General features: G+C 47.6%; 1 protein-coding gene across 1 annotated transcript in view; it reads right to left on the reverse strand.

Annotated features, from left to right (window-relative positions):
* Window positions 1-23,838, reverse strand: part of LTF (lactotransferrin) — a 28,877-nt gene that overhangs the window by 3,788 nt on the left and 1,251 nt on the right. Inside the window, exons 2-14 of the mRNA XM_002758283.6 lie at window positions 19,450-19,613; window positions 16,145-16,253; window positions 15,649-15,831; window positions 15,141-15,288; window positions 14,998-15,053; window positions 13,600-13,778; window positions 12,961-13,135; window positions 11,840-11,994; window positions 10,297-10,387; window positions 9,411-9,464; window positions 8,275-8,430; window positions 6,330-6,471; window positions 1,637-1,704 (exon numbers count right to left, since the gene is read on the reverse strand). Of these exons, the coding sequence (XP_002758329.2) occupies window positions 1,637-1,704; window positions 6,330-6,471; window positions 8,275-8,430; window positions 9,411-9,464; window positions 10,297-10,387; window positions 11,840-11,994; window positions 12,961-13,135; window positions 13,600-13,778; window positions 14,998-15,053; window positions 15,141-15,288; window positions 15,649-15,831; window positions 16,145-16,253; window positions 19,450-19,613 (1,680 nt within the window). The remainder of the gene's footprint in view (window positions 1-1,636; window positions 1,705-6,329; window positions 6,472-8,274; window positions 8,431-9,410; window positions 9,465-10,296; window positions 10,388-11,839; window positions 11,995-12,960; window positions 13,136-13,599; window positions 13,779-14,997; window positions 15,054-15,140; window positions 15,289-15,648; window positions 15,832-16,144; window positions 16,254-19,449; window positions 19,614-23,838) is intronic.

Genomic DNA, 23,838 nt, shown 5'->3' on the forward strand with positions numbered 1-23,838 from the left:
CATGCCTGCAATCCCAGCACTTTGGAAGACCAAGGTGGGAGAATCACTTGAAGCCAGGAGTTTATGACCAGCCTGAGCAACACAACAAGACCCCATTTCAAAAAACCCACCACGTATTATATGATCCCATTTACATCAAGTGTCGAACAGAACGGGCCAACCTATGGAGACAGATGGTGGCCAGGGCTGAAGGAGGTTGGGGCAATGACTGATAACAGGTGCTGGGGTTTCTTTATGGGAGGCTGCAAGTGCTCTAGAGTTGGACTGTGTTGACGGCTGCACAGTTCTGTGCATGTACTGGAGATCACTGAACTGCACACTTTGCCTGGGTGGATTTTATAGTATATGAATTCTACCTCGATAAAGCTGTTACAAGGTTTTTTCTTTTTAAAGAAGAAAAACCTCCACCTATGCCATATATTTCAGTGAGTTCCAGAAAAAGGATTTACATTCAAGGAGAAATTGTTTTCTCTTCCCTTTCATATTCAGATGCCATTAATGTAACTAGGGAAAAGATAGGCACTTTTACAGGTTTATCAAATCCATATAGTCAACTAACAAAATACAGTTGTAAAGTACCAGAGAAAGCTAAAATTAAATTTGACATCAGTCTGATCCCTGGAGATTGCTTCAGTGATTGGCTTGTAAATTTTAAATGTAATTGTATGCGTGTCTGTGTTTGTGCAGACACAGGCTCATTGTTCAGGCCCTTGCTTGTCTCTCTGACCTCTCTCCTTAAGAAAATACTTCCTCCATTCTCCTCAATTCCTCTATTTGATACTGAAATAATTTCAAATTCATGTGTCTGGTTTTAATCTCTGTCCCAAGAGACACTAGAAGGGGCAGAAGCAGAAGGGAGAAGTGGCTGTGACTGCTGTGACATGGAGGGAGGGAGGCCAAAAGTGAAGCCAGTTCTTTCTCAGGGAACAAAATAGCAAGTCACCTGCTAAGACTGAGGGGTGGGGATGCTGAGGTGGGGCTAAGGAGACAGGTGCAGACTGGAAGGCAGCAACTGGCTGAGGACCAGAAGAGAGAGTGATTGTTCAAACATCGGTTGGAAGATGATCTTCCATCATCTGCAACTGCCTGAAATTTTGTTCCCACTAACTCCCAAGGAGTCTCCAGACCAAGGCTCACATGTGGATGAATGCAGGTCTCTACTTCACTTTTCATAAAAGGAAACTTCCTTTGCATATGTTCACCCAGTTTGTAGCATCATTCACAGTTTCCAGTACGCACGCATGATCACTTGAGGGCAGACAGTGCGCTTCCGTGCTTGACTAGACAAAGCCAGGGAGACATCTGCTACGAGCATGGCTAGACAAAGCCAGGGAGACATCTGCTACGAGCATGGCTAGACAAAGCCAGGGAGACATCTGCTACGAGCATGGCTAGTTTCTGCATGTCTATGAGGGAGTGTGTGTGTGTGTGTGTGTGTGTGAATATGGTTTCAAAATCAATATGACACCTACAGATGTTCCCAAGTTGTCGATTGAGATAAAGAATTTTGGAGTTCTTTTAATAAAAAAATCTGGAAAATGTTACAATACCTTCCCAACTGCAAATCTCAACGCTAAAATGTGTTGTGATGCCAAAGGCTCTGCTTTGAAGGAGAAAGGGAAACGCCTTCACCTACCGTCGGTGTTCTGCAAGACAGTGGCATCTTTCACGAAGGCAACGTCCCCAGCATTCTCAGCCAGGCACCTAAAACATTCCAGAAAATATGCACATCATTAGAGAAGAGAAACTAGTAGGACTCTCATAAATATTTGTGATGTTCATTCCAAAAACGGAAATACAGAAGCAAACATCTAAAAGACAACTGCTTCTAGGAATTAGTTTACAATGGCAGATTGAACACATGTGCACCTTCCCTCCTTTTAAAGCCCTAAGGAAAAGACATTACTGGGGTTTTTACAAGCCATAAACTCATAAAAGAGGGTGATGGAAGTCAGAGAGCAAATGAATGAGCAGTCATTGACCTAACAGAGCAAAGAAAGCAGTAATGGAAGCTGGATGCAGGGCAAGCTCAGAAGAAAGCAGATGTATACTGTGGGACTCCAGAAAGGCTCGGCAATGAGAGGCCCTAGGCACCATTCCAAGTGGTTGGGAACAGGAAGACTGGGAAGGGCCTCCGTAAGATGCAGTTTAGGCTCCCTCATATCCCGTGCAGCTGGAGATTGCTCCTCCTCACCCTGGTTAAAGAGTGAAGGTTTGTTTGCTAGAGAGGTTGAGCCAGGACAGCACTATGGGCTAGAGAATCAGATATGGTTGAGGGTAGAGATGTAACAGGGTGGAGTGAAAATCTCTCCTGGGAGGTTCCTGACAACCCCTTTCCCCCACTCAGCTTTCAGAAAGCTGGTTGTCAAGGCTATACCTCCCAAGAAGCAGGCAGAAAGATTCCTTCTCTTGGAAATCTGATGAACTAAAAATAAAAATACCTATAGATTCCCATATTTGGATGCTGACACAAACCAGTTGCTCTACGGTAAGGACTAGTGCTCACCAAGACTTGGCAACTGACGCAAGAGCTAACAGTCAGCTCTGGTGCTTCGTAGGTTTTTTTTTTTTTTTCTTTTTCTTGTAATGCTTCACTCTTAAATATGGAACAATTTAAGATATTAAACAAGCAGCCAGCGATCCTTAGATATTTGAAGAAAGACCCTAAAAAATGGAGACCAAAAATTACACCCAAAGGATACAGAGACAATGTGGAAAAGAAAATAAAACGAAGAAAACCTGTAATTAACGTCATGAAAGAGAATAAGAAGAAGGTGCGGCATTCATGAGATAAGAACAAAAAGCTCTTGAAAATACAGGCTGAGCGTGGTGGCTCACATCTGTAATCTCAATACTTTGGGAGGCTTAGGCAGGAGGATCATTTGAGGCCAGAAGTTCGAGACCAGCCTGAGCAACATAGAGAGATCCCAGCTCTAAAGAAAAGATTTAAAAATTAGCCAGGTATGGTGATGCATGCCTGTGGTCCTGACTACGTGGGAAGCTAAGGTGGGAGGCTTGCTGAAACCTGGGAGGTTGAGGCTGCAATGAGCCGTGATCATGCCACTACACTCCAGTCTGGGTGATAGAGCAAGACCCTGTCAAAAGAAAAAAAGAAAAGAAGAAAATAAAAGAGAGGAGAGGAAAGGGGAGAGGCGGGGAGAGGGGGGAGGAGAAGAAAGGGGAGGAGAGGAGAAGGGAGGAGAAGGGCAGAGAAGAAAGGGAAATTCAAGAAGAGTTCTTAGAAAACAAAAATTTCTTAAAATGACATTAGATTAGAAGATAAGGCTGAGCAAATATCCCAGAAACTAGAAGATAAGAGCAGATAACGAAAAAGAAACAAGGAAATTAGATGATAATGAAGGAAAGTTCATAATTTAAAAATTAAACTTTAAAGAGAAATCAGAAAAAATAGAAGAATGAAAATAATCAAAGAAACAACAAAGTAGAATTTTCCAGAACTGAACGACTTGGGTTTGCAGATGAGAAGAGCCCACAAAGTGGCCAGTCAATGGATTAGGAGAAGACTCACGCAGAGAAATGTCACTGTAAAGTTTCACAACACTGGGAGTTAAAAAATACCTCAAAATTTTTCAAGAAAGAAAATCATATACAAGGAATCAGGAATCAAAATTTGTACCAGATTTCTCAACAACTCTAGAAATTAGACGACAATTGACTGATACTTTTAATTTTTGGAATTTATCTTATTATTCACCTTTTTGTGTCTCTATGCTACATTCTGGATAATTTTTTCACATATCTTCCACCTTCACTAATTCTCTTTTTAGCTATATATAATTTGCTAAGCTGATCGATTGAATAGTTAATTTCAATTACTGTAATTTTTTTCCTTCCTGAAAATTCCCCATTTATTCATTTTTAAAAATACTAACTCGCTTTTTCTGTCGAATTTTGCTTTGGCAACTTTTTAAAATGTGTTTAGTTAATAATATTATAATTACTTTTTACTGTGTACTACTCCTTGTCGTTTATAAAGAAGCATTTTTGAGTCGTCTTTGAGAACTAATCTAAAGATGCTATCTTCCAGGGAGGTTTCTAATGGTAACATCAGTCTGGTACCACTTGAACAAATACTTAGGAGTTGAGAATTTCTGGACCGTCTTAGGAGATACAAGTTTAAATCGCAAATCTGTGCAGGAATTGGCTCATGGCTTCAATTTCTCAGGGTTGGTATTTCTCCCTGTTCTCCTCAACACACAGGAAACTTGAAGCCTCCTGGAGGTGGACAGGGAAGTCACTTCTGGTAACTTCACTCTCATTTTAAGAGTATGGGTGACCTCTTGGGATCAAGTCTGTTAGAATAGATAAGTGACCTCAGGACCAAGTGGCTTAGCTCTCTGAATTCCTATTCTCATTAGTCTTCATGTGATAATCCCTTATTTTTTTCAGTTATCCAATGCCTTTAAAAACACGTTATTTGAATTCATGTGTGTGTATGTACTCAATCCAACATTTTTGCTTGTTTGTAATAGGAGAGTTGGTCAAAATAACCTAACACTGCCATTTTCCAGATACAGAAACACTGCCAGAAGTCCTACGGGAAACGTTTTCCAACCTAGACTTAGTCATTCAGCCAAAAGGTAAATCATTTCAAAAGCAGGATAAAGATACCTCAGACCTGCAATACCCAAAGAATAGCAGCTCCCTTTCACTCTTGCTCTAGAAGCTGCTGGAGGGTGCTAAAGATATGTGATCCAGGAAACAGGAAACCTAACATCAATTAAGACAAAGGGAAGCTCCAGAATAATGATCAGCGGGGCCCCAGGACCACAGATGTGCAGGCGGCCTACAGAGCAACCATTCCAAACTGCAGCAGGAAGACGGACGCCTTCCGAAGCAGCATTTCCAAGTAAATGATGAAACTGCGAAAGCACCCAGTGTGTGTGCGTGTGTGTGTGCGCGTGTGTGCGTGTGTGTGCGTGTGTGTGTATGTGTGTGTTGTTAGGAGATTTACATTACTGGCAGAGAGTTTTGGGATGAGGTAGTTTTTTTTTCTAAGTGTGAAAAATTAAGCAAATAAGAAAAGACATCTATGAACTCCACAGTAAACAAAACATTTGTACAATAAGGGAAATACAATATGAGAATAATGCTTACACAGTCATAAGTCCTGACTATGACGTTAGTGCCTTGGGTGCTGAAGAGTTGAAGTTGTGGTTGTGGGGTGGAAGAGGTGCCCGGGACAGCATGAGAGGCTAGATCTTCTATATTACAGAGTCAGCAGAAAGTTCAAAATTAAGAACCAGCATTATAAGGATGATAGAAATAAAGGAGTAAGACTCTGGTTTCAGCTTTTAATTATTTCACTATAAATTTCTCCAATCTAGATTCTAGATATAATTTAAACAAAAGGCAAGGAAATTTCTTCTGGTATAAGTAGGAATATTAAAATGTAGGTGTTTCCAATGAACAAATACCTTGCTGCAGGTCTTAAAAAAAAAAAGAGCACGTGATTCCTTTGGGTTCTCATGAGACACGTGTTCAGTATTTCTGAATAGAATCACAATTTTTCCATTTGCAAATCCTTAGTCCCTTAAATATATTTTTATACATTCACAAAAGTTTTGTTTTGTTTTGAGGTTTTTTAATGAGTCACTCAGAGTATAGCAAAAGCCACTTTTATGTCATTCCATCACCGGAACAAAGCTGTTGAATTTATATTAAAAAATTTAAAGACCATGTAGTTTGGCCACTGTCACCCTCAGACACGTGACGCCATCTGGTGGTCAAATGTACTCATGGCACATGGAGGAAGAGGAATAGGGGAAATTCCTCTCTGTACCCTTCACACTGGTAAATGGTGCCCCTGAAAAGCAACGCCCAAATGAAGGCACTGTAAAACGTGGGGTGTGGTGACAAATCACTAAGTGGTTATAATTTATGAATTCTGAAAACTTGTGATTTGGCTTATTTTTCACTTTGTTACCGGAGAATAACACTGCAATGCTGCTGTCTCTGCCGTTTCTTTATGGGGAAGAGAATTCTTCCCCATACATGGAACTGTATAAAGCGTTTAGGATCCCACACTCTACCCATTTGATTTTCAGGATGAGGGTTTCGAGGTCTACCACTGTTGATCGTGGCTCAAAGCCACAGGGAGAAGCACTGCAGAGCTGAGGTCAGGGAGCCCTGGTGTCAGCCTCCACTCTCTGGAGTGGTGGGTGTGGTGGGGAGAGCCCTCACTGGGGCCACCCATGAGCTGACCCGACTGATGTGACAGGTCACACCTGGCCCCTCAGAACGGCAGTACCGACATGCTGAGGGATGAGGTGAGGCCCCATCCCGATGGAGCTCAGGCCCAGACTCACCGGAAAGCCCCATCGTAGCCATAGTATCTCTCATTGCTGTTGGGCACGCACTTATTCTCACCCTGCTCGTTGCCAATACACAGAGCACAGAGATTAGATTTCGGGTCAGACCCAGGGGCACAGCTTTGACTGAAGTATTCATCTGGAGAGAAGGAACACAGACAGTCAGCTCTTCCGACTGGAGTCAACACAAGCGGCCTTTACCTAACAGCTGACGCAGGTTGGTTCCATTTCATTAGACTTCCCAGGAAGCAATCAAGACAAAACACACTCACCATCACAAAGTGACGTGTTGTCACCAACACAGAACCCACCAGAAAAGCTTCATTCAGACTGTAGGCACTGACGGCACCCGACTAGGCTGGGGATGAGAACCGGGACCCATGGAGGGTCCCGTCATCACAGCCTCGAGCTGGGGACTTGGCTGATGACTGTGACGGCCGTGTGCAGCAGGGCCTGAGAGTTGCCTAGTCCAGGATCTGATTTTGTTTTTATCAGTAATGGAAACCTGCTTTGTATCTGGGTGCCTGGCCTTTTGGTATAAAGACTAAACTTATCAGATTTCCTGCGGCCCGTATGGTCATATGGGTAGCTATTGGCCAGTGAAATATCAGCAGAAGTGTTGGGTGCCAGCTTCTCAGAAACATCCTTAAAAGACAATTGGCACATGCCTTTTGCCCTCTTTTCTCCTTCTCTTTCTTCATCCTGCACATGGAATGCAGAAGCAGGGACCGGACTTCCAGATGCCATGAGGTAACCTTGGGTACAGAAGCCACACAAACGGTAGAGTAGCCAGATGTTTAAAGCCCAGGTTCCAGACATCACATCGTCTTCAGACCTGCCATAGGCAACCCACCTCTGGACTTCACTTACATGACACAGAAATTAACTTCTGTCTTGTTTAAGCCTCTACTATTTCAGGAGTTTTCTGTTCCTTGCAGCTGAACCTAATCTGAATTAACTTATTGTGTGATTTAACCCAAGAAAGAATAAACAAAGGTGACAAGAAAGCCCAGCCCCACTGAGCAAGTGTCACCCATTATCAGATTCCCACAACTCCCGCTGCTGGAAGAACCACACTATGTGTCAACCTCTTGAAAAGCTAGGGGTTCCCACCCCAGCTTCCCACCACAGCCTGGCAGTTTCTCTACAGCTGAGTGGCTAACATGGAGCTGGTGAGCAGCAGAGCTGCGCGAAAGCCTGCCCCAGCCAGGATCAAAAACCCACACAGTGGAGCCCCCGCTCTAGGAGATGCCCATACGAGAGGAGATCCGGGTTGAGGCTGTGCTGCACACCACACCACTGGGCCCACAGCAGGCAGAGTACAGCTGCACACCATACCACTGGGCCCACGGAGGGCAGGGCACAGCTGCACACCACACCACTGGGCCCACAGCAGGCAGGGCATAGCTTATGCTGGCTAAGATGGGTGTGGGGTGTGGTGAGGACAGAAAACTTCAGAAACAGGTAGAGCCAGATTCTTGAGGTCTTGTTCAGGCTCCTTTGCAGTGTGGAGTAAGAAGTCAGTTTCACTCAGTAACAGGGGTCACCTTTCACCAGGCAGGCAGGCGCCTTTCCCCAAGCTGGGAAGCCAGGGCTTAAGAGGAATCTAGGTCTGGAGCTCCAAGAGGTATAAAAAACATTTGCACATCTTGGACCTTGCATTTATTCTTAGGGTGCAGAGAAATAGGCAGATCTTCCCATCTTTAATGTTGGGGTAGGGTGAGTGGGACATGGGTAGGGTGAGTGGGACATGGGAAGTGCTGGGAAGCCCCTAGTGTACCCCCGACTCCTGGGGCAGCCGCAGTGAGAACTCGCTTATGCTGGAAGAGACCTGCAGGCCACATTCAGCCTGCAAATCCCTTCCCTCCCTTCCCTAAGGCTCCACAGCACAATGTGCCTAGCCCCCCGGGTGGCCCACCCACTGCACCTCAGGACTCCTTACCAAATTTGCAGGAGCCCGTCTGGTTGAAGAGCAAGCCTATGGGAATGTTCCAGCCTGCAGTCCTGTCCACCGCGGTGTGGCAGGACTTTGTGCCTTTCAGAGAGTTCCAGGTAAGTCCAGCATCAGATTTCCTAACCACCGCCACAGCAAGATATCCTGGCACAACAGACAACAGAAGAACAAGTCTTAACCTCCAAGAGGTCTAGCATACGAATTCCAGTGCAGCTGTCTGCAGCCCAGACCAAAACAGGCCACACAGCAACGGCAGGCAACGATTCCTGCAAATAACTGGCCTTTTTAGGTAGACCGAGAAAGCATAAGCTGCTGCCTTAATGTTAAGGTGAGATTGACCTGAGCTATGAAATAAAACAGTAAAAAAAAGCTGACCCTTTAAGTGATTAGAGGGGACTGCCTTCAACCAGCCACAGTGTCCCCGAGTTACAAACCAGCAATGCATCTTTCAGTGTAAGCTACTAAAGCAACAAACACTGTAAACAACGAGAGTGACCCCAACAGTGTGTAAATCACCAGCCCCAGCGTGCATCAGGCCAGAGTGCCAACATCTGGCCGACTGACTGCTGTGTGGGTGCGGGGGAGCATGTCTCCAGGGGCTGTCCTGAGCTGAGTCTGAACCAGCCCTGCACTGTTTGAACTCGACATGGTCGCCATTGTCCTCCTGAGAGAGTGCAGCTGACAGACACCCACCAAGGGCAAGTCTCTTCCAAAACTCAGCAGGCACCCGGCACTGGTGGGCAGGGGGGTGGTGCACGGAGCACTGGATTTGACACGAGGTACCCTGGATCAAGACCAGGATCCACCACAGTATTACCTGTGGCTGTGAGTGAGATCCTGGGCACTCAGGACTCTCAGTGCCACTGTTTCCTCATCCCCATAAAATGGGAAGCAGTACCCCCCATTCCACATGACCAGGACATAATGAGGGACTATATGGATGTTCTCTGCCAAGTGCGAAGATCAATATAAACATTAATTAGAACTACTCCTCTGTGAGTTATCTGCACCCTTAAAAGTACCTACAGCTTCTAAGGCTGTAATTGTTTGTTTGTTTACAGTTCCTGCCACTTCGTCCAGCAACAAGAACTTCTTGACCCTGAAAATGACTAATGCCAACTCACCTTCCACAGGTCTATCCACACATTTAGGGTCAGGGTCACTGCTTTTTGGGGATTCTGAAAGAATAAAGACAAGCAAGACATCATTATCCATTCAGAGGTAGTGAGAAGTCACAAAATCTTAAATCTGCATGATGCAGAATCAAATCCAAAGAGACCGTCCCAGCAGTTCCAGGCGGGAGAAACGCATCTATACGTTCACTGAAAGACGTAGCACAGAGATTCACAGCAGCATGATTCACTACAGCCACCAACTGGAAACTACACAGATGCCCATCCACACTCAAACGACTGAATCATCACAGTAGACTCACACAATAGAACACTACACAGCGACGGGGCTGAACGGTCTACAGCTGCACATGCAGGTGGATGAAAAGCATAACGATGAACAAGAGAAACCAGACACGGAAAAGCATGTGCTGTCCACTCCCTTAACATAAAGTTCAAAACACAGGCAAACTGATCTGCGCCCTGAGAAGTCAGGAGAGAGGCTTCCCTCGCAGGAGTAAGGGGGCAGGTGACAAAGGACACAGGGGGCTTCTGAAGCTTGCCATGTTTTATCAGGCCCAAGTGCATAGAGTGTACAGCGTGGGAAATGTCATGAGTTGCACATTTATGTGCACTTTTCTGTTTGTATGTTATACTTTACTAAGATCTTCTGAAAAATTAAGAAGATAAAACCAATCTGTCGATTGTTGGTTCTCAGCACAAGAACAGTGTTACCCTGTGGGTAACACAGCCCCTTTCCTTTCTTCTTTCCCTGATTCTCCCTTTTGAATGTATTTGTCCATTGTAATGTTTCACCTGCATTCACCAAGTGGGATTACTCACTGCCCCACTCCCATGACCCAGACGGAATAGGCCAGAGGATGCTGACTCCACTTACTGTAGTTCTCTGCCAGGACAGGCACCAAACCACATTTGCCTGCAGTGTAGACAAATCCTCCATCCAAACTCATGGCATCAGCTTCACCTTTCTGCAAAGACAGAGCAGTTCTGCAGCAGCACACTGAGGCTGCATCCTGTGCTGCCTGTCTTTACAGCTCCCTGAGAGAATGGCTTTCTGTCAGGTAACCAGTGAAACAGCAGAAAGAGAAGAACTGTTCGAACTGAGCATCTGGAGGAAACGCCATGTGCACCACTAATTCTCTCCCAGCTCTGCCTACTTTTTGTGCTGTCAGTTCAACTGTGAAGACCAGGCACAGGCTGCACCAACCCTCTGTCCTCTGAGCACAACCTTTTCTGTGCCCCTGGCACTTTGGGGACACCTTCCTGGATCAGTCTCACTCACGGAGGACACGGGAACAGCTGGCCTCATCTAATCTAACTCATTAGCACTCCACTCCAGGTGCTACATAGAAGTGTCCAACAAATGGGCTGAAGTCGTCACATTGGTCCCCCACCAGAATGAACAAGCCCAGACCACAACACAGGACCATGGACTCACCAGGAGTACGAAACTCCCTCTTTGACATAGTAGTAGTTTTTACAGCTGTATTAAAAATAGAGATGTGGACAAGAATTCTACTCGAGAATGCTCCCCACAGGATTATCGATCATAGTAATATAAGGGACAAAGGGGAAGGCATCATGACTAAACTGAGCCAAGTTCACATAAAAGGCATCTGGAAGCAGGTTTAAAAAATGTTTTCGTCCGAGTGCTGTGGCTCACACCTGTAATCCCAGCATTTGGGAGGCCGAAGCAGGAAGATTGCTTGAGCCCAGGAGTTCGAGACAAGCCTGGGCAACAAAGCGAGACTCTGTCTCTACAAATAAGAATGATAATTGTGCAGGCATGGTAGCACGTGCCTGTAGCCCCAGCTACTTGGGAGGCGAAGGTGGGAGGATGGCTTGAGCCCAAGAGTTTCAGGCTGCAGTGAGCTATAGTACCACTGCACTCCAGCCTGGGTGACAGAGCAAGAATCTGTCTCTTTAAAAAAAAAAAAAAACTTAATGTTTTCCAAGAGTAAATATTCATGTGGAAGAATGCGCATTATATGCTGTTTAGTGAAAAGGGCTTAAAAACAACATAACTGAAACACTGGTTTATCGTTGAGTGTGTATCTGTAGACGCGCAGAGAAATACTGGAATGGAGAGTTAGCCAGATTAACCATGTCTGTCCCTCTGTGTGAGACCACAGGTGGTTTGGGGGTTTGTTGTTTTGTTTTAGCATTATACCTTTCCATATTTTCCAAATTCCTTACAATAACCCTGTGTTGTTCTTAGAACCTGAGGAGTGGGAAACTCACAGTAAACTGCTTTTTGAACCTAAAACTGTGCGTGGCCCTGAGCGTACCTCTCCAGACATCCCCGCCTCACCCGGGCCCCCACGGCCTCTTAAAGTGACTGCTGACTTCACTTTAAGCAGATGCCCAGGCCCTGGGTCTTCCATGGGGCCCGCCGCCTGCCCCAGTGACAGAGCCCCTACCAGCACCAGGGCGATGCAGTCCTCCGTGGTGGAAGCTGAGGAGCAGGTCACACTGCCTTCGCTCAGGCTGCTCCACTGGTTACATTTGCGCTGCTCCTGGTCGCCCACCGCACACCACACGACCCGCGCATTCCGGGAGGCCACCTCCTCCTTGCCTGCCAAAGGGAAGACAGCAGGTTGGTCGGGCACCCCGAGCCTTGCCAGGTCGTTCACCCTCCCCAGAGCTGGGGTCCTGCCCAGACCCTCCCTGGGACAGGAGCTACAGTAGATGTGTGGATGTGCGGACGTGTGGATGTGTGGATGTGTGCACGTGTGGACGTGTGCAGGTGTGCCCATGTGCATGTGTGGACGTGCACACGTATGGATGTGTGGACATGTGCAGATGTGCACGTGTGCACGTGTGGACGTATGGAGCCATGCCCTCTCCTCCTCCAGTCTCATCTCCAACTCCCTTCTTTAGGCCCATGAAGCTCCTTGTGTTTCCCATTTCTGTTCCTTTGGAGAAGTTCCCTGGCTTCTAATCCATCCATCAATCTTTAGTGTAAGGAGCTGCCTATTGTCTCTGTCTCTGAGGATAAAAGCTCCATGACCCAGGGTCCAGTGACAGCCCCAAGGGATGACCTAGCCCTAACTTGAGCCCAGCCCTGACTTCCCCTAAGGCCTGCAATCACCACCAGTAACTACAGTGCAGCATCTGGATTCCCCCAGATGTCCACCCCCAGTGCCCCAGTAGAGGAGGAGCCATGGCTGAGTTCCCCCACCAAGGTGTCCCCAACTAAGTTCAAGGCCTGGGCCTGGGAAGGAGGGTGTTCACCAGGCCTCTGGATTCATCCAGGAGGGGCCCTGGCTCTCTGTTCATGTTCATGTTTCTCACTTAATAGGAGGCAAATTTACTTTTCTGCCAGGCCTGGGGAGCCTGACGGGCACTGATCAGGTGGCCAGGATATTCTTTAAGAGACACCTGACTTATTCCACAGAAGATACTCACACCTGCATCAAACCTCCACAATGACCCCACAGTGGCTGGGAAATGGGGGAGTGACCACCACAAAGTAGGGCCACCTCCTGGGAAGTAAAAGATACCGCCAGGCGGCCCTCGGGACCCTCCTGGGCTCACTCACTTTTCCTCAAGTTCTGGATGGCGGTGAAGTAGCTGGAGCCAAGGTACAGCCCAGAATCTATCCTTCCAGGGACCCTGGAAAACCCGATGGCGGAGTCCTTGAACAGCAGATCCTTCTCCCCTCTAGGGGAGCCAAAGAGCCGGAACTCCGGTGACTTGTCCTTTCCAAACTTTTCCTAAGTAAGAAAAAATAGAATTACGGTGTCAATGGTAAACAGGGAAGAAACAACAAAAAAAATGATAGTAAAGAAGAGTATCTGAAACTTTGGGATCGTTCTGAGAGCAGGAGCCTCAGCTGAGACCCTCCAGCAGAGGGACTTGTGCCATCGCTGAGATGCAAGCTCAGCTATGGCTCATTGTTTGAAGAGTTGCTAGGTCCAAGCGCCTTAGAACCCCGAGGAGATTGCATCGACGTCCCCCTGCTTCTGCTCCCGTCATAAGATACTGTCAGTCGGTGTGGCAGAGGGGTTTCATTGCTGCTGCTGTCCAGAGTACAGCCTGGGCAAGCAGCCCAATGCTTTAGTGTGCTATCCCGCAGCAAGGCTAGGGACCTCTAGAGCAGTGTAAGTCAGGGAAGTAAAGAACCTTGCCCTCTGCCCCCCAAATCCAAGCAAGTAGAGAGGGCTATCGGTGCAGATACCTGAGACCGACGGAGGAGCTCCCAGATGGCATCCTCCTTGCCGTTCCCACTTCGTGCCACAACGGCATGAGAAGGGACCCGAGCCAGGTGACATTCCTGAAACTTATCCACTGGCTTCCGAGTGTTGTCTGGGCAGAGCAGCTCATACTCATCCCTTTCAGCCTGGCTTGGCAGGTCCTCTGTAGGGAAAGGGAGGTGGAAGAGAGCCTAGATGAGCCAACTCCAGTAGTAACTGCGAGCTATATTGGGGTCTGTCTCTTTCTCTGGTGGTCCCGGGTGGATGTGGGGTCTGTCTCTGGTGGTCCCGGGTGGATGTGGGGTCTGTCTCTGGTGGTCCTGGGTGGATATGGGGTCTGTCTCTGGTGCTCCTGTGTGGATGTGGGGTCTGTCTCCGGTGCTCCTGTGTGAATGTGGGGTCTGTGTCTGGTGGTCCCGGATGAATGTGGGGTCTGTCTCTGGTGGTCCTGGGTGGATGTGGGGTCTGTGTCTGGTGGTCCCGGATGAATGTGGGGTCTGTCTCTGGTTCTCCTAGGTGGATGTGGGGTCTGTCTCTGGTGCTCCTGTGTGAATGTGGGGTCTGTCTCCGGTGCTCCTGTGTGAATGTGGGGTCTGTCTCTGGTGGTCCTGGGTGGATGTGGGGTCTGTCTCTGGTTCTCCTAGGTGGATGTGGGGTCTGTCTCTGGTCGTCTTGTGTGAATGTGGTGTCTGTCTCTTTCTCTGATGGTCCTGGGTGGAATATGATGGCCCTGTCTCTGTTGGCCTTGCATGGAATGTAGTAGGCTTGTGTCCATTGGTCCTGGGTGCAGTGTGTTCAGCCTGTACACACCCATCAATTGTGCTTTAGTACAGGTCTGGGAGGGACACTGTCCAGCAGGAGTAAGGGAACACAGGTGAAGGTGTCAGTCATGTGGCTGCATGTGGTAAGGGAAGGAGAGCACAACCTCCATCCATCACTGTGATGGTAGAGAAGTAGAATGTGGACGTATTCCATGGAGCATTCCTCAACTGTTAGGATCCCTGAGCTAGACATGTATACAGCAATACCAAGAAATCTCAAAAACAAAATGCCGAGCAGAAAACCTTAGGAGCAGCAGGGTTTCTAATGCCCAGTAAAACCTCTATGACCTCAGAACCCAGAAACACAAACCAGCACAATCCATTCTGCATGAGCACATATATGTCTCAGAGGACACACCGTCAAGCAGCTTGGCATGTGGGGGGGGGCAGTGGGCATAGGAGATTTAAAGAAATATGAAATATCATAAAATCAGAGTTGTGCCCTATAGGAATCGAAAATGGTCTGCCATGAACTGAGGAATCTAATCAGCTCAGAGGTCAGAGTCACGATCAAATAAGATAAAAGGGGGCAGAACCCACAGCTCCTTCCCCTGCTCTTACCAAACACTGTGCTCTCCCTGATAAAAGCCACGTCTCCAGCCCCATCTCTCAGACACCTGTGAGAAGAGAAAAAGTATCAGGGCCTCCTGGCCTGAGGTCATGGGACACTTGGCCACTGAAGAGAAGAGGACAGGATCACTCACTTGAAGGCACCAGAGTAGCCGAAGTACGGTTCCTTGGAGGAGAAGGCACATTTGTTTGCCCCTCTCCCCACACACAGGCGACATAGGTTGGGGAACTGTCTTTCATCTGCACCAGGAACACAGCTGGCTGAGAAGAACCTGGCCACAGCTGTTAAACACAGAGAAATGGACCACAGAGTGTGAGCCAGCCCTGGCTACAGCAGGTTACCCCCACCCCTGCCTCAGCCTGAGCTCCCGTGGGCAGGGCCCCTTCCTCCACCCCTGCAGGAGAGCCTCTGTCACGGGGCTGGGAGCTCTAGACGTGCGACCCTGCTGAAAGCAGACCCAGCAGTGCCTCCCAAGGGCTGCCGGGGTAACAGATCCTGCCGGCAGGATGTTATAAGCTGGCCAGCCTCACCCGCACTTTGATTCATCCCACGTGTCCACCTGCGTGATCTGTGTGGCCTGTGCTTACAGCTGGAGTGGAGGCCCCCACCTGAGGTCACTCACTATTCCCCAACCAGCTTACCTGCTTCAATGTGCTCAGGTGGACCCGTCCAGTTCAAGAATGGACGAATTGTCCCTATAGGGATGTTCCACCCAGCAGTCCTGCGAAGGCCTGTGTGGCAGGACTTCAGACCTTGCAGCTGGTTCAGCTGAAAGCGGCCGCCCTTCTTCACCACAGCCACGGCGTAATAGTGGGTTTGTGGCTCTGCAAAGGGGCAGACAGAATTGAAAGCTCTCAGCATGGATAAGAGGGACAAAATCAACCCATTCTGTAAGTCTCCAGTGGGAAAGCGGAACGCCGTGCTGCGCTCTCCTCATAGCTCATGTGTGTCCTCCTCTCATGGGTCAGCGTCAGGAGGAGCAGCCTTCATCTGGCCTGGAGCCCAGCGACTCCATTCCCTGCACGTGTGATGTGACCAAGACTCCACCTCCACATGTCCCTCCCCTCCCACTCCGCACAGCTCCGGGCTCAGGCCGGGGGGGTCACCGTGGCTTCTGGGTCCCCAGGCAGAACTCACGTGCTTCACTCCCATAGACTTCTGCTGCTACCGGTCGCAGTAGGTAGGGGGCCTGGCCTGCCTCATATATCAAACCGCCATCAAGGGTCACAGCATCAGCCTTGTTTGTCTGAAAGAAAAGAGGCCAGGCCAGCTTCAGCAGAAAACTCACCCAAACCTAGCAAGTGGGACTTCAGGACCTCAGGACCTCAGAAAGTCTCCGTGGCTGGTGGGATCGTCAAAGGGGTCTGCTTTCCATCACATCCGTTCACATTCTGTGAGTGATGGTGAGAGCCAAGGACCCCAGTTTTGGGACAGTGAGCGCCAGCCCTCTGACTCCTGAGACCGGGGCCCGCCCTGTCTCTCCTCTGCCTGCCTGTGACACTCTCCTGATCACACCCTTTGCAGTCAGCTAGATTTGAAGTTGTTTTTCTAGATGCTCTCTCCCCATTTTTGCTCCATATTAATTTCTTTTAAGTTCTGTTTTATCATCTAGAAAATATAGTTATTAAGAGATCCTAAAATTATCATAGGAAGCCATGTTCCTCCACTCCAGCACATTGCTTCCCACATGATTACGTGTTTTTTTGGTTTGCAATATGGGATAGATCAGCGGTCCCCAACATTTTGCCACCAGGAACCAGTTTCAGTGAAGATAATATTTCCAAAGACAAATAAGGAATGGTTTCAGGATGGAACTGTTTCACCTCAGATCATCAGGCATTAGACTCTCATAATTACACCCATGAGAGGAGGACACACATGCGCTGCGAGAGACTGCCACACGGCGTCCCCCTTCCCACCGGAGACTTATCAGGATGGGTTGTTTTTGTCCCTCTTGTCCAGGCTGAGAGATTTCAATTCTGTCTGCCCCTTTGCAGAGCCACGAACCCACTATTATGCAGTCTAATGCTCCTCCTAGGGGCAGCCAGACACAGTCCTGGGAGAGAGAGGCCATGGAGTAAGGACTCAACCACTGACTGAGGGAGTGACCACCGCACCCTCATAAGGAGCGCACAGCCTAGATACCTCGTGTGCAGTTCGCCGCAGGGTTCACACTCCTATGAGAACCTAATGCCGCTGCTGATCTGACAGGAGGCGGTGCTCAGGCCGTAAGGCTCGCTGGACCGCCACTCACCACCTGCCGTGAGCCCAGTTCGCAACAGGCCACTAACCACCACCAGTCCGTGGCCAGGCAGTAGGGACCCCTGGGACAGATCAGATTTGGTGGACTGCTTATTCATCTAAAGCTGCATACATTTTCTAACTTCTCCAGAGCCTTTATTTATTTTGTTGACAACATAACGTTTTCTCATAATGTGGGCGTTCTATCGTGTATTGAATTATTTCTCCCAATGTCTAGCACTTGCTTTATTTCTAACTGTGGCCTGTGAAGACTGTGCTTTCATGAATATATTGTCCTCAGCGTTTTTCCTTGCGGCCACTTGTGTCCTTGGGCAGGCACCTGAGGGTGGAAGCCCCAAGATGAGGACTGTGTTACTCCTTGTAACCCTGGCTGCCGCTGCCGTTCTGCTTCCAGAGGATTTGTAATGCCAATTTAGGATGGCACTGACCGTGAGGACCAGCTTCACTGTCTAATCACCAGAAGGGCAGGCTATAATTCTATTTGCTAACTGATATTACTACAGAAAATCCAAGTACTAACAAATTGCTTAGGTCTAATTAGTAAGGGGAACATCTCACAAGTATTTTGTCTTAATTATGAATTCCTTCTTACCAGGTACCCTGTTCATATCATTCTTCTTCTATGATTCTACATTTTTTCCAATTTGAGTTATTCTTTTATAGAGTATAAATAGCAATCATGTGCCAGAGCCGGTGCATAAACATTCATTAGGGTGCTTTCTAAATTTTTTAAAAAGTTATTTTCCATGGGCTATGAATTATATTTTCTGTATTTTAGAATGTCTGTTTATTTCATGATGTAGTTCATTGTTTAAGAGATTTCTATTTCCTCTATAGTTCTCCTAAACTGCCCCCTAGTTTTTCAATGATGTGAATTTTATTTTTAACCATTTAATCTATCTCAACTTAATTTGAGTGAAAGCTATGTAGTACTGATTTCAAACAGAAATCTTATTTTCCAAGATCCGATGAGATAGGATGCCTTCAGGATGGTGTGGCTGTAGACAGGATTTTATGTTAAAAGGCAGATTTTGTGACTTCCTTCACATATATTCAGATTGAGTAGGTTAGAATAGAGCCTTGGAATCTGCATTTTAAACAAGCAAAAGATGTTGGTGCTGTTATTTATTCATTTATTGAAGTGGAGTCTCACTCTTGTTGCAAAGGCTGAAGTGCAAGGCACAATCTCAGCTCACTGCAATCTCTGCCTCCCGGATTCAAGCAATTCTCCTGCCTCAGCCTCCCAAGTAGTGGGTATTACAGCTGTGTGCCAGCAGGCCCAGCTAATTTTTGTATTTTTAGTAGAGATGGGGTTTCACCACATTGGCCAGGCTCCTCTCAAACTCCTGACCTCAGGTGATCCTCCCACCTTGGCCTCCCAAAGTGCTGAGATTACAGGTGTGAGCCACCGCACCCAGCTATTATTACTGTTTACATGCATGTAATAGTTGTAAAAACATAGCCTAAAACATTGATTAAACTAGATTTTTCCCTAAGTACTATCCTAATACCCCATTGTATTTATAAGATAATCCTATGAGGTTGCCTTGGGAACTTTTACGCAAATTATCCACTCTGCTGGAGTTGAATACACATGATTATGTGGTAGGTACACAGAATATATTTGTTGAATGAATGAGTAAACATTCTTTCAGTAGATCTTACACATCTCAAAAACTAAAAGGAATGAGAAATCATCCACAAGTCACAATACCCTTTTCTCTCTCTCTGAAACTGTCTTGGACAAAAGTCTTTCCAATGCCTGGCACCCTGGCAGGTCCTGCCCCAGCCGTGTGATGTCGCAACGGTGACGAGGACAAGCTTCTTTCTCACAGGATTTAGAGATCATGGTTCGTAGGGAGGATTTCTCTCTCTGAGTAACCTTGTTTTTTGCCAATGCTATGTATTCATCAAATATAACTGCTTATGTTTCATTTCGGAACAGTTGGTATTAACAGTTTACGTGGAGGCCCCAGGTTCCCTACACATGGTCTCTCCACTTAAGCTCCTTTCTTTCTGCTCTGAAAATAGCACAGTTCCCTGCAAGAGAGGACGGCTCCCAACTGACAGTTGCCCCAAAGGTGAAGCGGCAAGAGTAAGGAGAGCACATGGTCTATGTTTTTCCATTTCTCTCTCCCTTCCATCCAGCTTGGTCCCAACCAACCCCAGCATTGACTCACCGCAATGGCTTCCACACACTGGGTTGGGGAGGCTCTCTTTATGCAGCTGACAGAAGGGCCACCCACTTTTCTCAGGTTCCTTTGCCATTGGATGCATTTTGTGGCCTCGGGTTTGGATACGGTGCACCATCGAACGCTCCCCCTAGGGGCAGCCAGACACAGTCCTGGGAGAGAGAGGCCAAGGAGTAAGGACTCAACCGCTGACTGAGGGAGTGACCACCACACCTTCTGATGGAGTTTTCCAGACTCCTCCCTGGCTCTCGGCTGCCCGCCTTCCCTCTCCGTTTCATGGCTACGTCCAGCGATTCTCTGCAAGGGGAGGCATCTTGATGGACTAACAGGATCTCCGCATTGGCAAGGGGTCTGTGGTTCTCAATAAATTAGAGGAGAAAACCCCTCTAGATTATTTTTATTCCTATGACTTTGACATGTTACCTACCCCTTAAAAAATGATAGTGATCCCTCACATCAGTTATGAAATTCTTCTAGCTGCTTTGGCCCCTTTGAAGCTGGAAGGTAGGCAGGAAAGGAGTCATTGCTCCTGTTTTACTGATGTGGAAATTGGCTCCTAAGGACGCTGGGTGACTTACCGCTCAGCAGTGCACAGCCCAGCTGAGCATCCAGGTCTCTCTAGGTTGTTTTGTCTGTAAGTGTCTCCCCAGGGAATGCCAAAGGAACAAAGGAAGATATACCTGACTCGATTGGTAGCTGCAGTAAATGATAAGTCAATGGCGCTGGGGACAAATCGGTTGGTGTGCCTGAGCTCACACCATTCGCTCTGTACAGAAAAACTGGTTCTCCTGGTGAACCTGCTTTTCTTGCTCAAATCCATGCAATTAGGGAGGAAGATGCATTGAATTTACTCACCTGGTTGCCTGATAAAAGGCATCTACAAAAAACCTGCAGTGAACATTATGCTGAAATGGTGAAAGGCTGAATGCTTTCCACCTACGATCAGGAGTGATAAGAGAGTGTCATCACTCACCTCTTCTATTCTAGTCACAGCAATAAGGCACAAAAAAGAAATGAAAGACACCCATATTGGAAAGAAAGAAGTAAAACTGCCTTTGTTTTCAGATAACATGATCTATGTAGAAAATACTGAAGAATCTATAAAGTACAACTAGAACTAATCCACAAGTACAGCCAGGCCACAGGATATAAGATCAATACACAAAAATTACCATATTTTTGCATACAGCATAGAACAATCTAAAAATGAAATTAAGAACATAAATCTAGATATTATAACATCAAAAAGGATTTAATACTTGATGGGTAAATGATATGAACAGACATTTACCAAAGTAGATATGTAAATGGACAACAAGCACATGAAAAGGTGCTCAGTATCATTAGTCAGTCAAAAAACACAAATTGAAAATGCAATAGAATGTCATTTCACACCCTCAGGTTATAATAGCTAAAACTGAAAATGGCACATATTGGCGTGAGGATGTGGAGAAATGGGAACCCTCATACATTGCTGAGAATGTAAAATGGCGCAGCTGCTTTGTAAAACAGGTTGGCAGCTTCTCAAAATGTGAAGCACAGAGTTCCAATAGAACCCAGCAATTGCATTTCTAGGCATATAGCCAAAAGAAATATTACAAAAACCTATAGTACATAAAGACTTGTGCATGAATGTTTGCAGCACTGTGATTCAGAATAGTAGAAAACTGGAAACAGCCTAAATGTCCAATAACTGGTGAATATACATCCACTTAATGGAATAGTACTCAGCAATGAAAAGGAAAGAACCACTGACATGCCCCAGTCCATGAATGAGTCCCACTAGTGCTCAGAGAAAGAAGCCAGGTTCAAGAGACCACATACTATATGATTCCACTTATATGAAATGTCCAGAAAAGGCAATTTTATAGAGACAAGAAAAGAGATTAGTGGTTGTCTGATGCTGGGGTAGAAATGAGCATTAACTATAAACAGACCTGAGGGACTTTTACTGCGGGGGATAGAAGTGTTCTAAAACTTATTTATGGTGATGGTTGCACCACTTGGTAAGATTACTAAAAAGAATTGTACACAAATAGGTGAATTTTTTATGATATATAAAATATACCTCAGTAAAGTTGTTACCAACACATACACACACACACACACACACACACACACACACACACACAGAGTTGTAAAAGCCCTCTGCCCTTTGGATGTACTATGGGGTAGAATGTTCAGCCTCTGCTGCCTCCTATTTCTGAGCCATCCCATCATGATGAGAGGCACCCATGGCACTTGCAGAGGGCTGGGGACTGTGGTCAAGAGGCCTGTAGCTCCCAGGCGGAGTCTCCAGGGGCTTGGGGCACCCAGCTGCCATACTCCCCCTTCACCCACCCTCATCCCGGGGAAATCCCAGAGGATACAATCTTGCCTTGGAAGCCTTTATGGAACTCTCCCACACTGAGAATCAACCCAATTAGGTTCAGCCATTTGTGACCCAGTGAGCATGAACCGGATGTCTGCTGTATGCACAGCACTGTGTGTCATGCAAGGAATGTGTAAGCAGATAGGACCAGATTTCACTTCTCACTGGAGAGGCAAAAATCCAATGGTGGATGTGCTAGAAGAGAACAAATACCAAACCAGGAATGAGGTCCCTGTGATTTCAGTGGCTAATTAGGTGGGGGACATTCCAGGAGGTGGAAGAATGGGCCGTGTGCCCAGCTCATGTTGTAGGCATGTTCTGTGCCACGTGCTTCACTCAGCACTTCTCCATTAGTTGCCCCAGCTCCTCTGTATTGTAACTTCCACCAACATCTCCATTCTCCAGGGGAGGACACTATGGCTTTAACTAGTTATGTGGTTTGTGGAGGGTCCCATAGCTAATAAGTGTTGGATCTAGGACTCGAACTTAAGCAGTCAGACACTAAACTCCCCTGCTCTTACCACGGGCTAGCCTTTCTATTTAGGTTGGCAAAGTTAGAGACCGGTTGGAGATGGGGCTAGAAAAGGGTCTTGGTCAGATCATGGAAAGTCTCCAGTGCTGGTCCAGGGAGGTCTTATTCAGGATACAGTGAAGCTGTGACTCATGGGAGAGGCTGGAGACTGGCGCTCTCCCTAGGGCAGGGGCAGAGGGGACTGAGACCTGGGACTTGGGAACAGAGAAGCTGTGGCCACAGAAGGCACCAGGGAAGGACCAGTCTGAGTAGAGAGGAGGGATAGCATTGAGAATGGAGAAGGGGGCAGGGACAGGAAGGTGGTGTCAGAAATCAGCTTGGTAATGGGTGGGTTCTGGTGGTGAAGGGGGAGAGTAAAATGGAAGACCATGCTTCAAGCCAGAGGTGGGGGCTGAGCAATGACGGGAACCTGTGAGCAGAGTTTATTTCTTCCCCTGAGAGGAGCTGAACCAGGGTGACTAAAGGACCACTAAGCACCCTTCCAGGATTCCCAGTCCCCAACCCTCTAAACACCAGGTGAAGGCTCTAAGCTCTTACCTCCCAGCTCTGGAGCTGCTGTGTGAACTGCAAGCTCTTACCCGCTAGCTCTGGAGCTGTGTGACCCCCAAGCTCTTACCCCCCAGCTCTGGGGCTGTGTGAACCCCAAGCTCTTACCCCCCAGCTCTGGAGCTGTGTGAACCCCAAGCTCTTACCCCCCAGCTCTGGAGCTGTGTGACCCCCAAGCACTTACCCCCCAGTGCTGAAGCTGTGTGACCCCCAAGCTCTTATGCCCCAGTGCTGGAGCTATGTGAACCCCAAGTTCTTACCCCCCAGCACTTGAGCTGTGTGACCCCGAAGCTCTTGCCCCCCAGTTCTGGAGCTGTGTGACCCCCAAGCACTTACCCCCCAGTGCTGGAGCTGTGTGACCCTCAAGTTCTTACCCCCCAGCACTTGAGCTGTGTGACCCCCTGAAGCAGATCTGGGTCCGGCCCCTCCCAAATCCTCAACCCAGCACTTGTATTCAGCATCAGGCACTTAAATGCTGCCCACCAGGCTTGGCTGCACTCTGGCTACATACATTCTGGGCAGACATGCAGTGCCCTGGCCCTGAAGGCAGGTGCCAGGACAGGAGTTACTCTCCCCACCTATCCACACAGCTCATGGTAGGGCCCAGGCAGACTGCTGACTTTGATGGGAAACCTCATGAGTGCCTCCCAGCCCATGGCTCCAGGGGCTGAGCAGACAGACTCCCCCACCCACTGCTCACACAGCTTAGATCCAGCTGGCCCCATCCACCCAAATTCTGCCAGCCTGGACGCCCACGGGGAACAGGGCAGGAATTCCATAGGGCAACTGCCACCCCTTCCTCAGCAAGGACAGGGGTTCCAGCGGCTCTTTGGGGTACAGGACACCATCCCAATTGAAAGCAGGATTCAAACTGCAGACCTCAGTAGGCACCAAAACAACCAAAGATCCAGGTGAATATGAAACCCAG

Source organism: Callithrix jacchus, chromosome 15 (genome assembly GCF_049354715.1).
Source record: "Callithrix jacchus isolate 240 chromosome 15, calJac240_pri, whole genome shotgun sequence".
Taxonomy (NCBI): domain Eukaryota; kingdom Metazoa; phylum Chordata; class Mammalia; order Primates; family Cebidae; genus Callithrix; species Callithrix jacchus.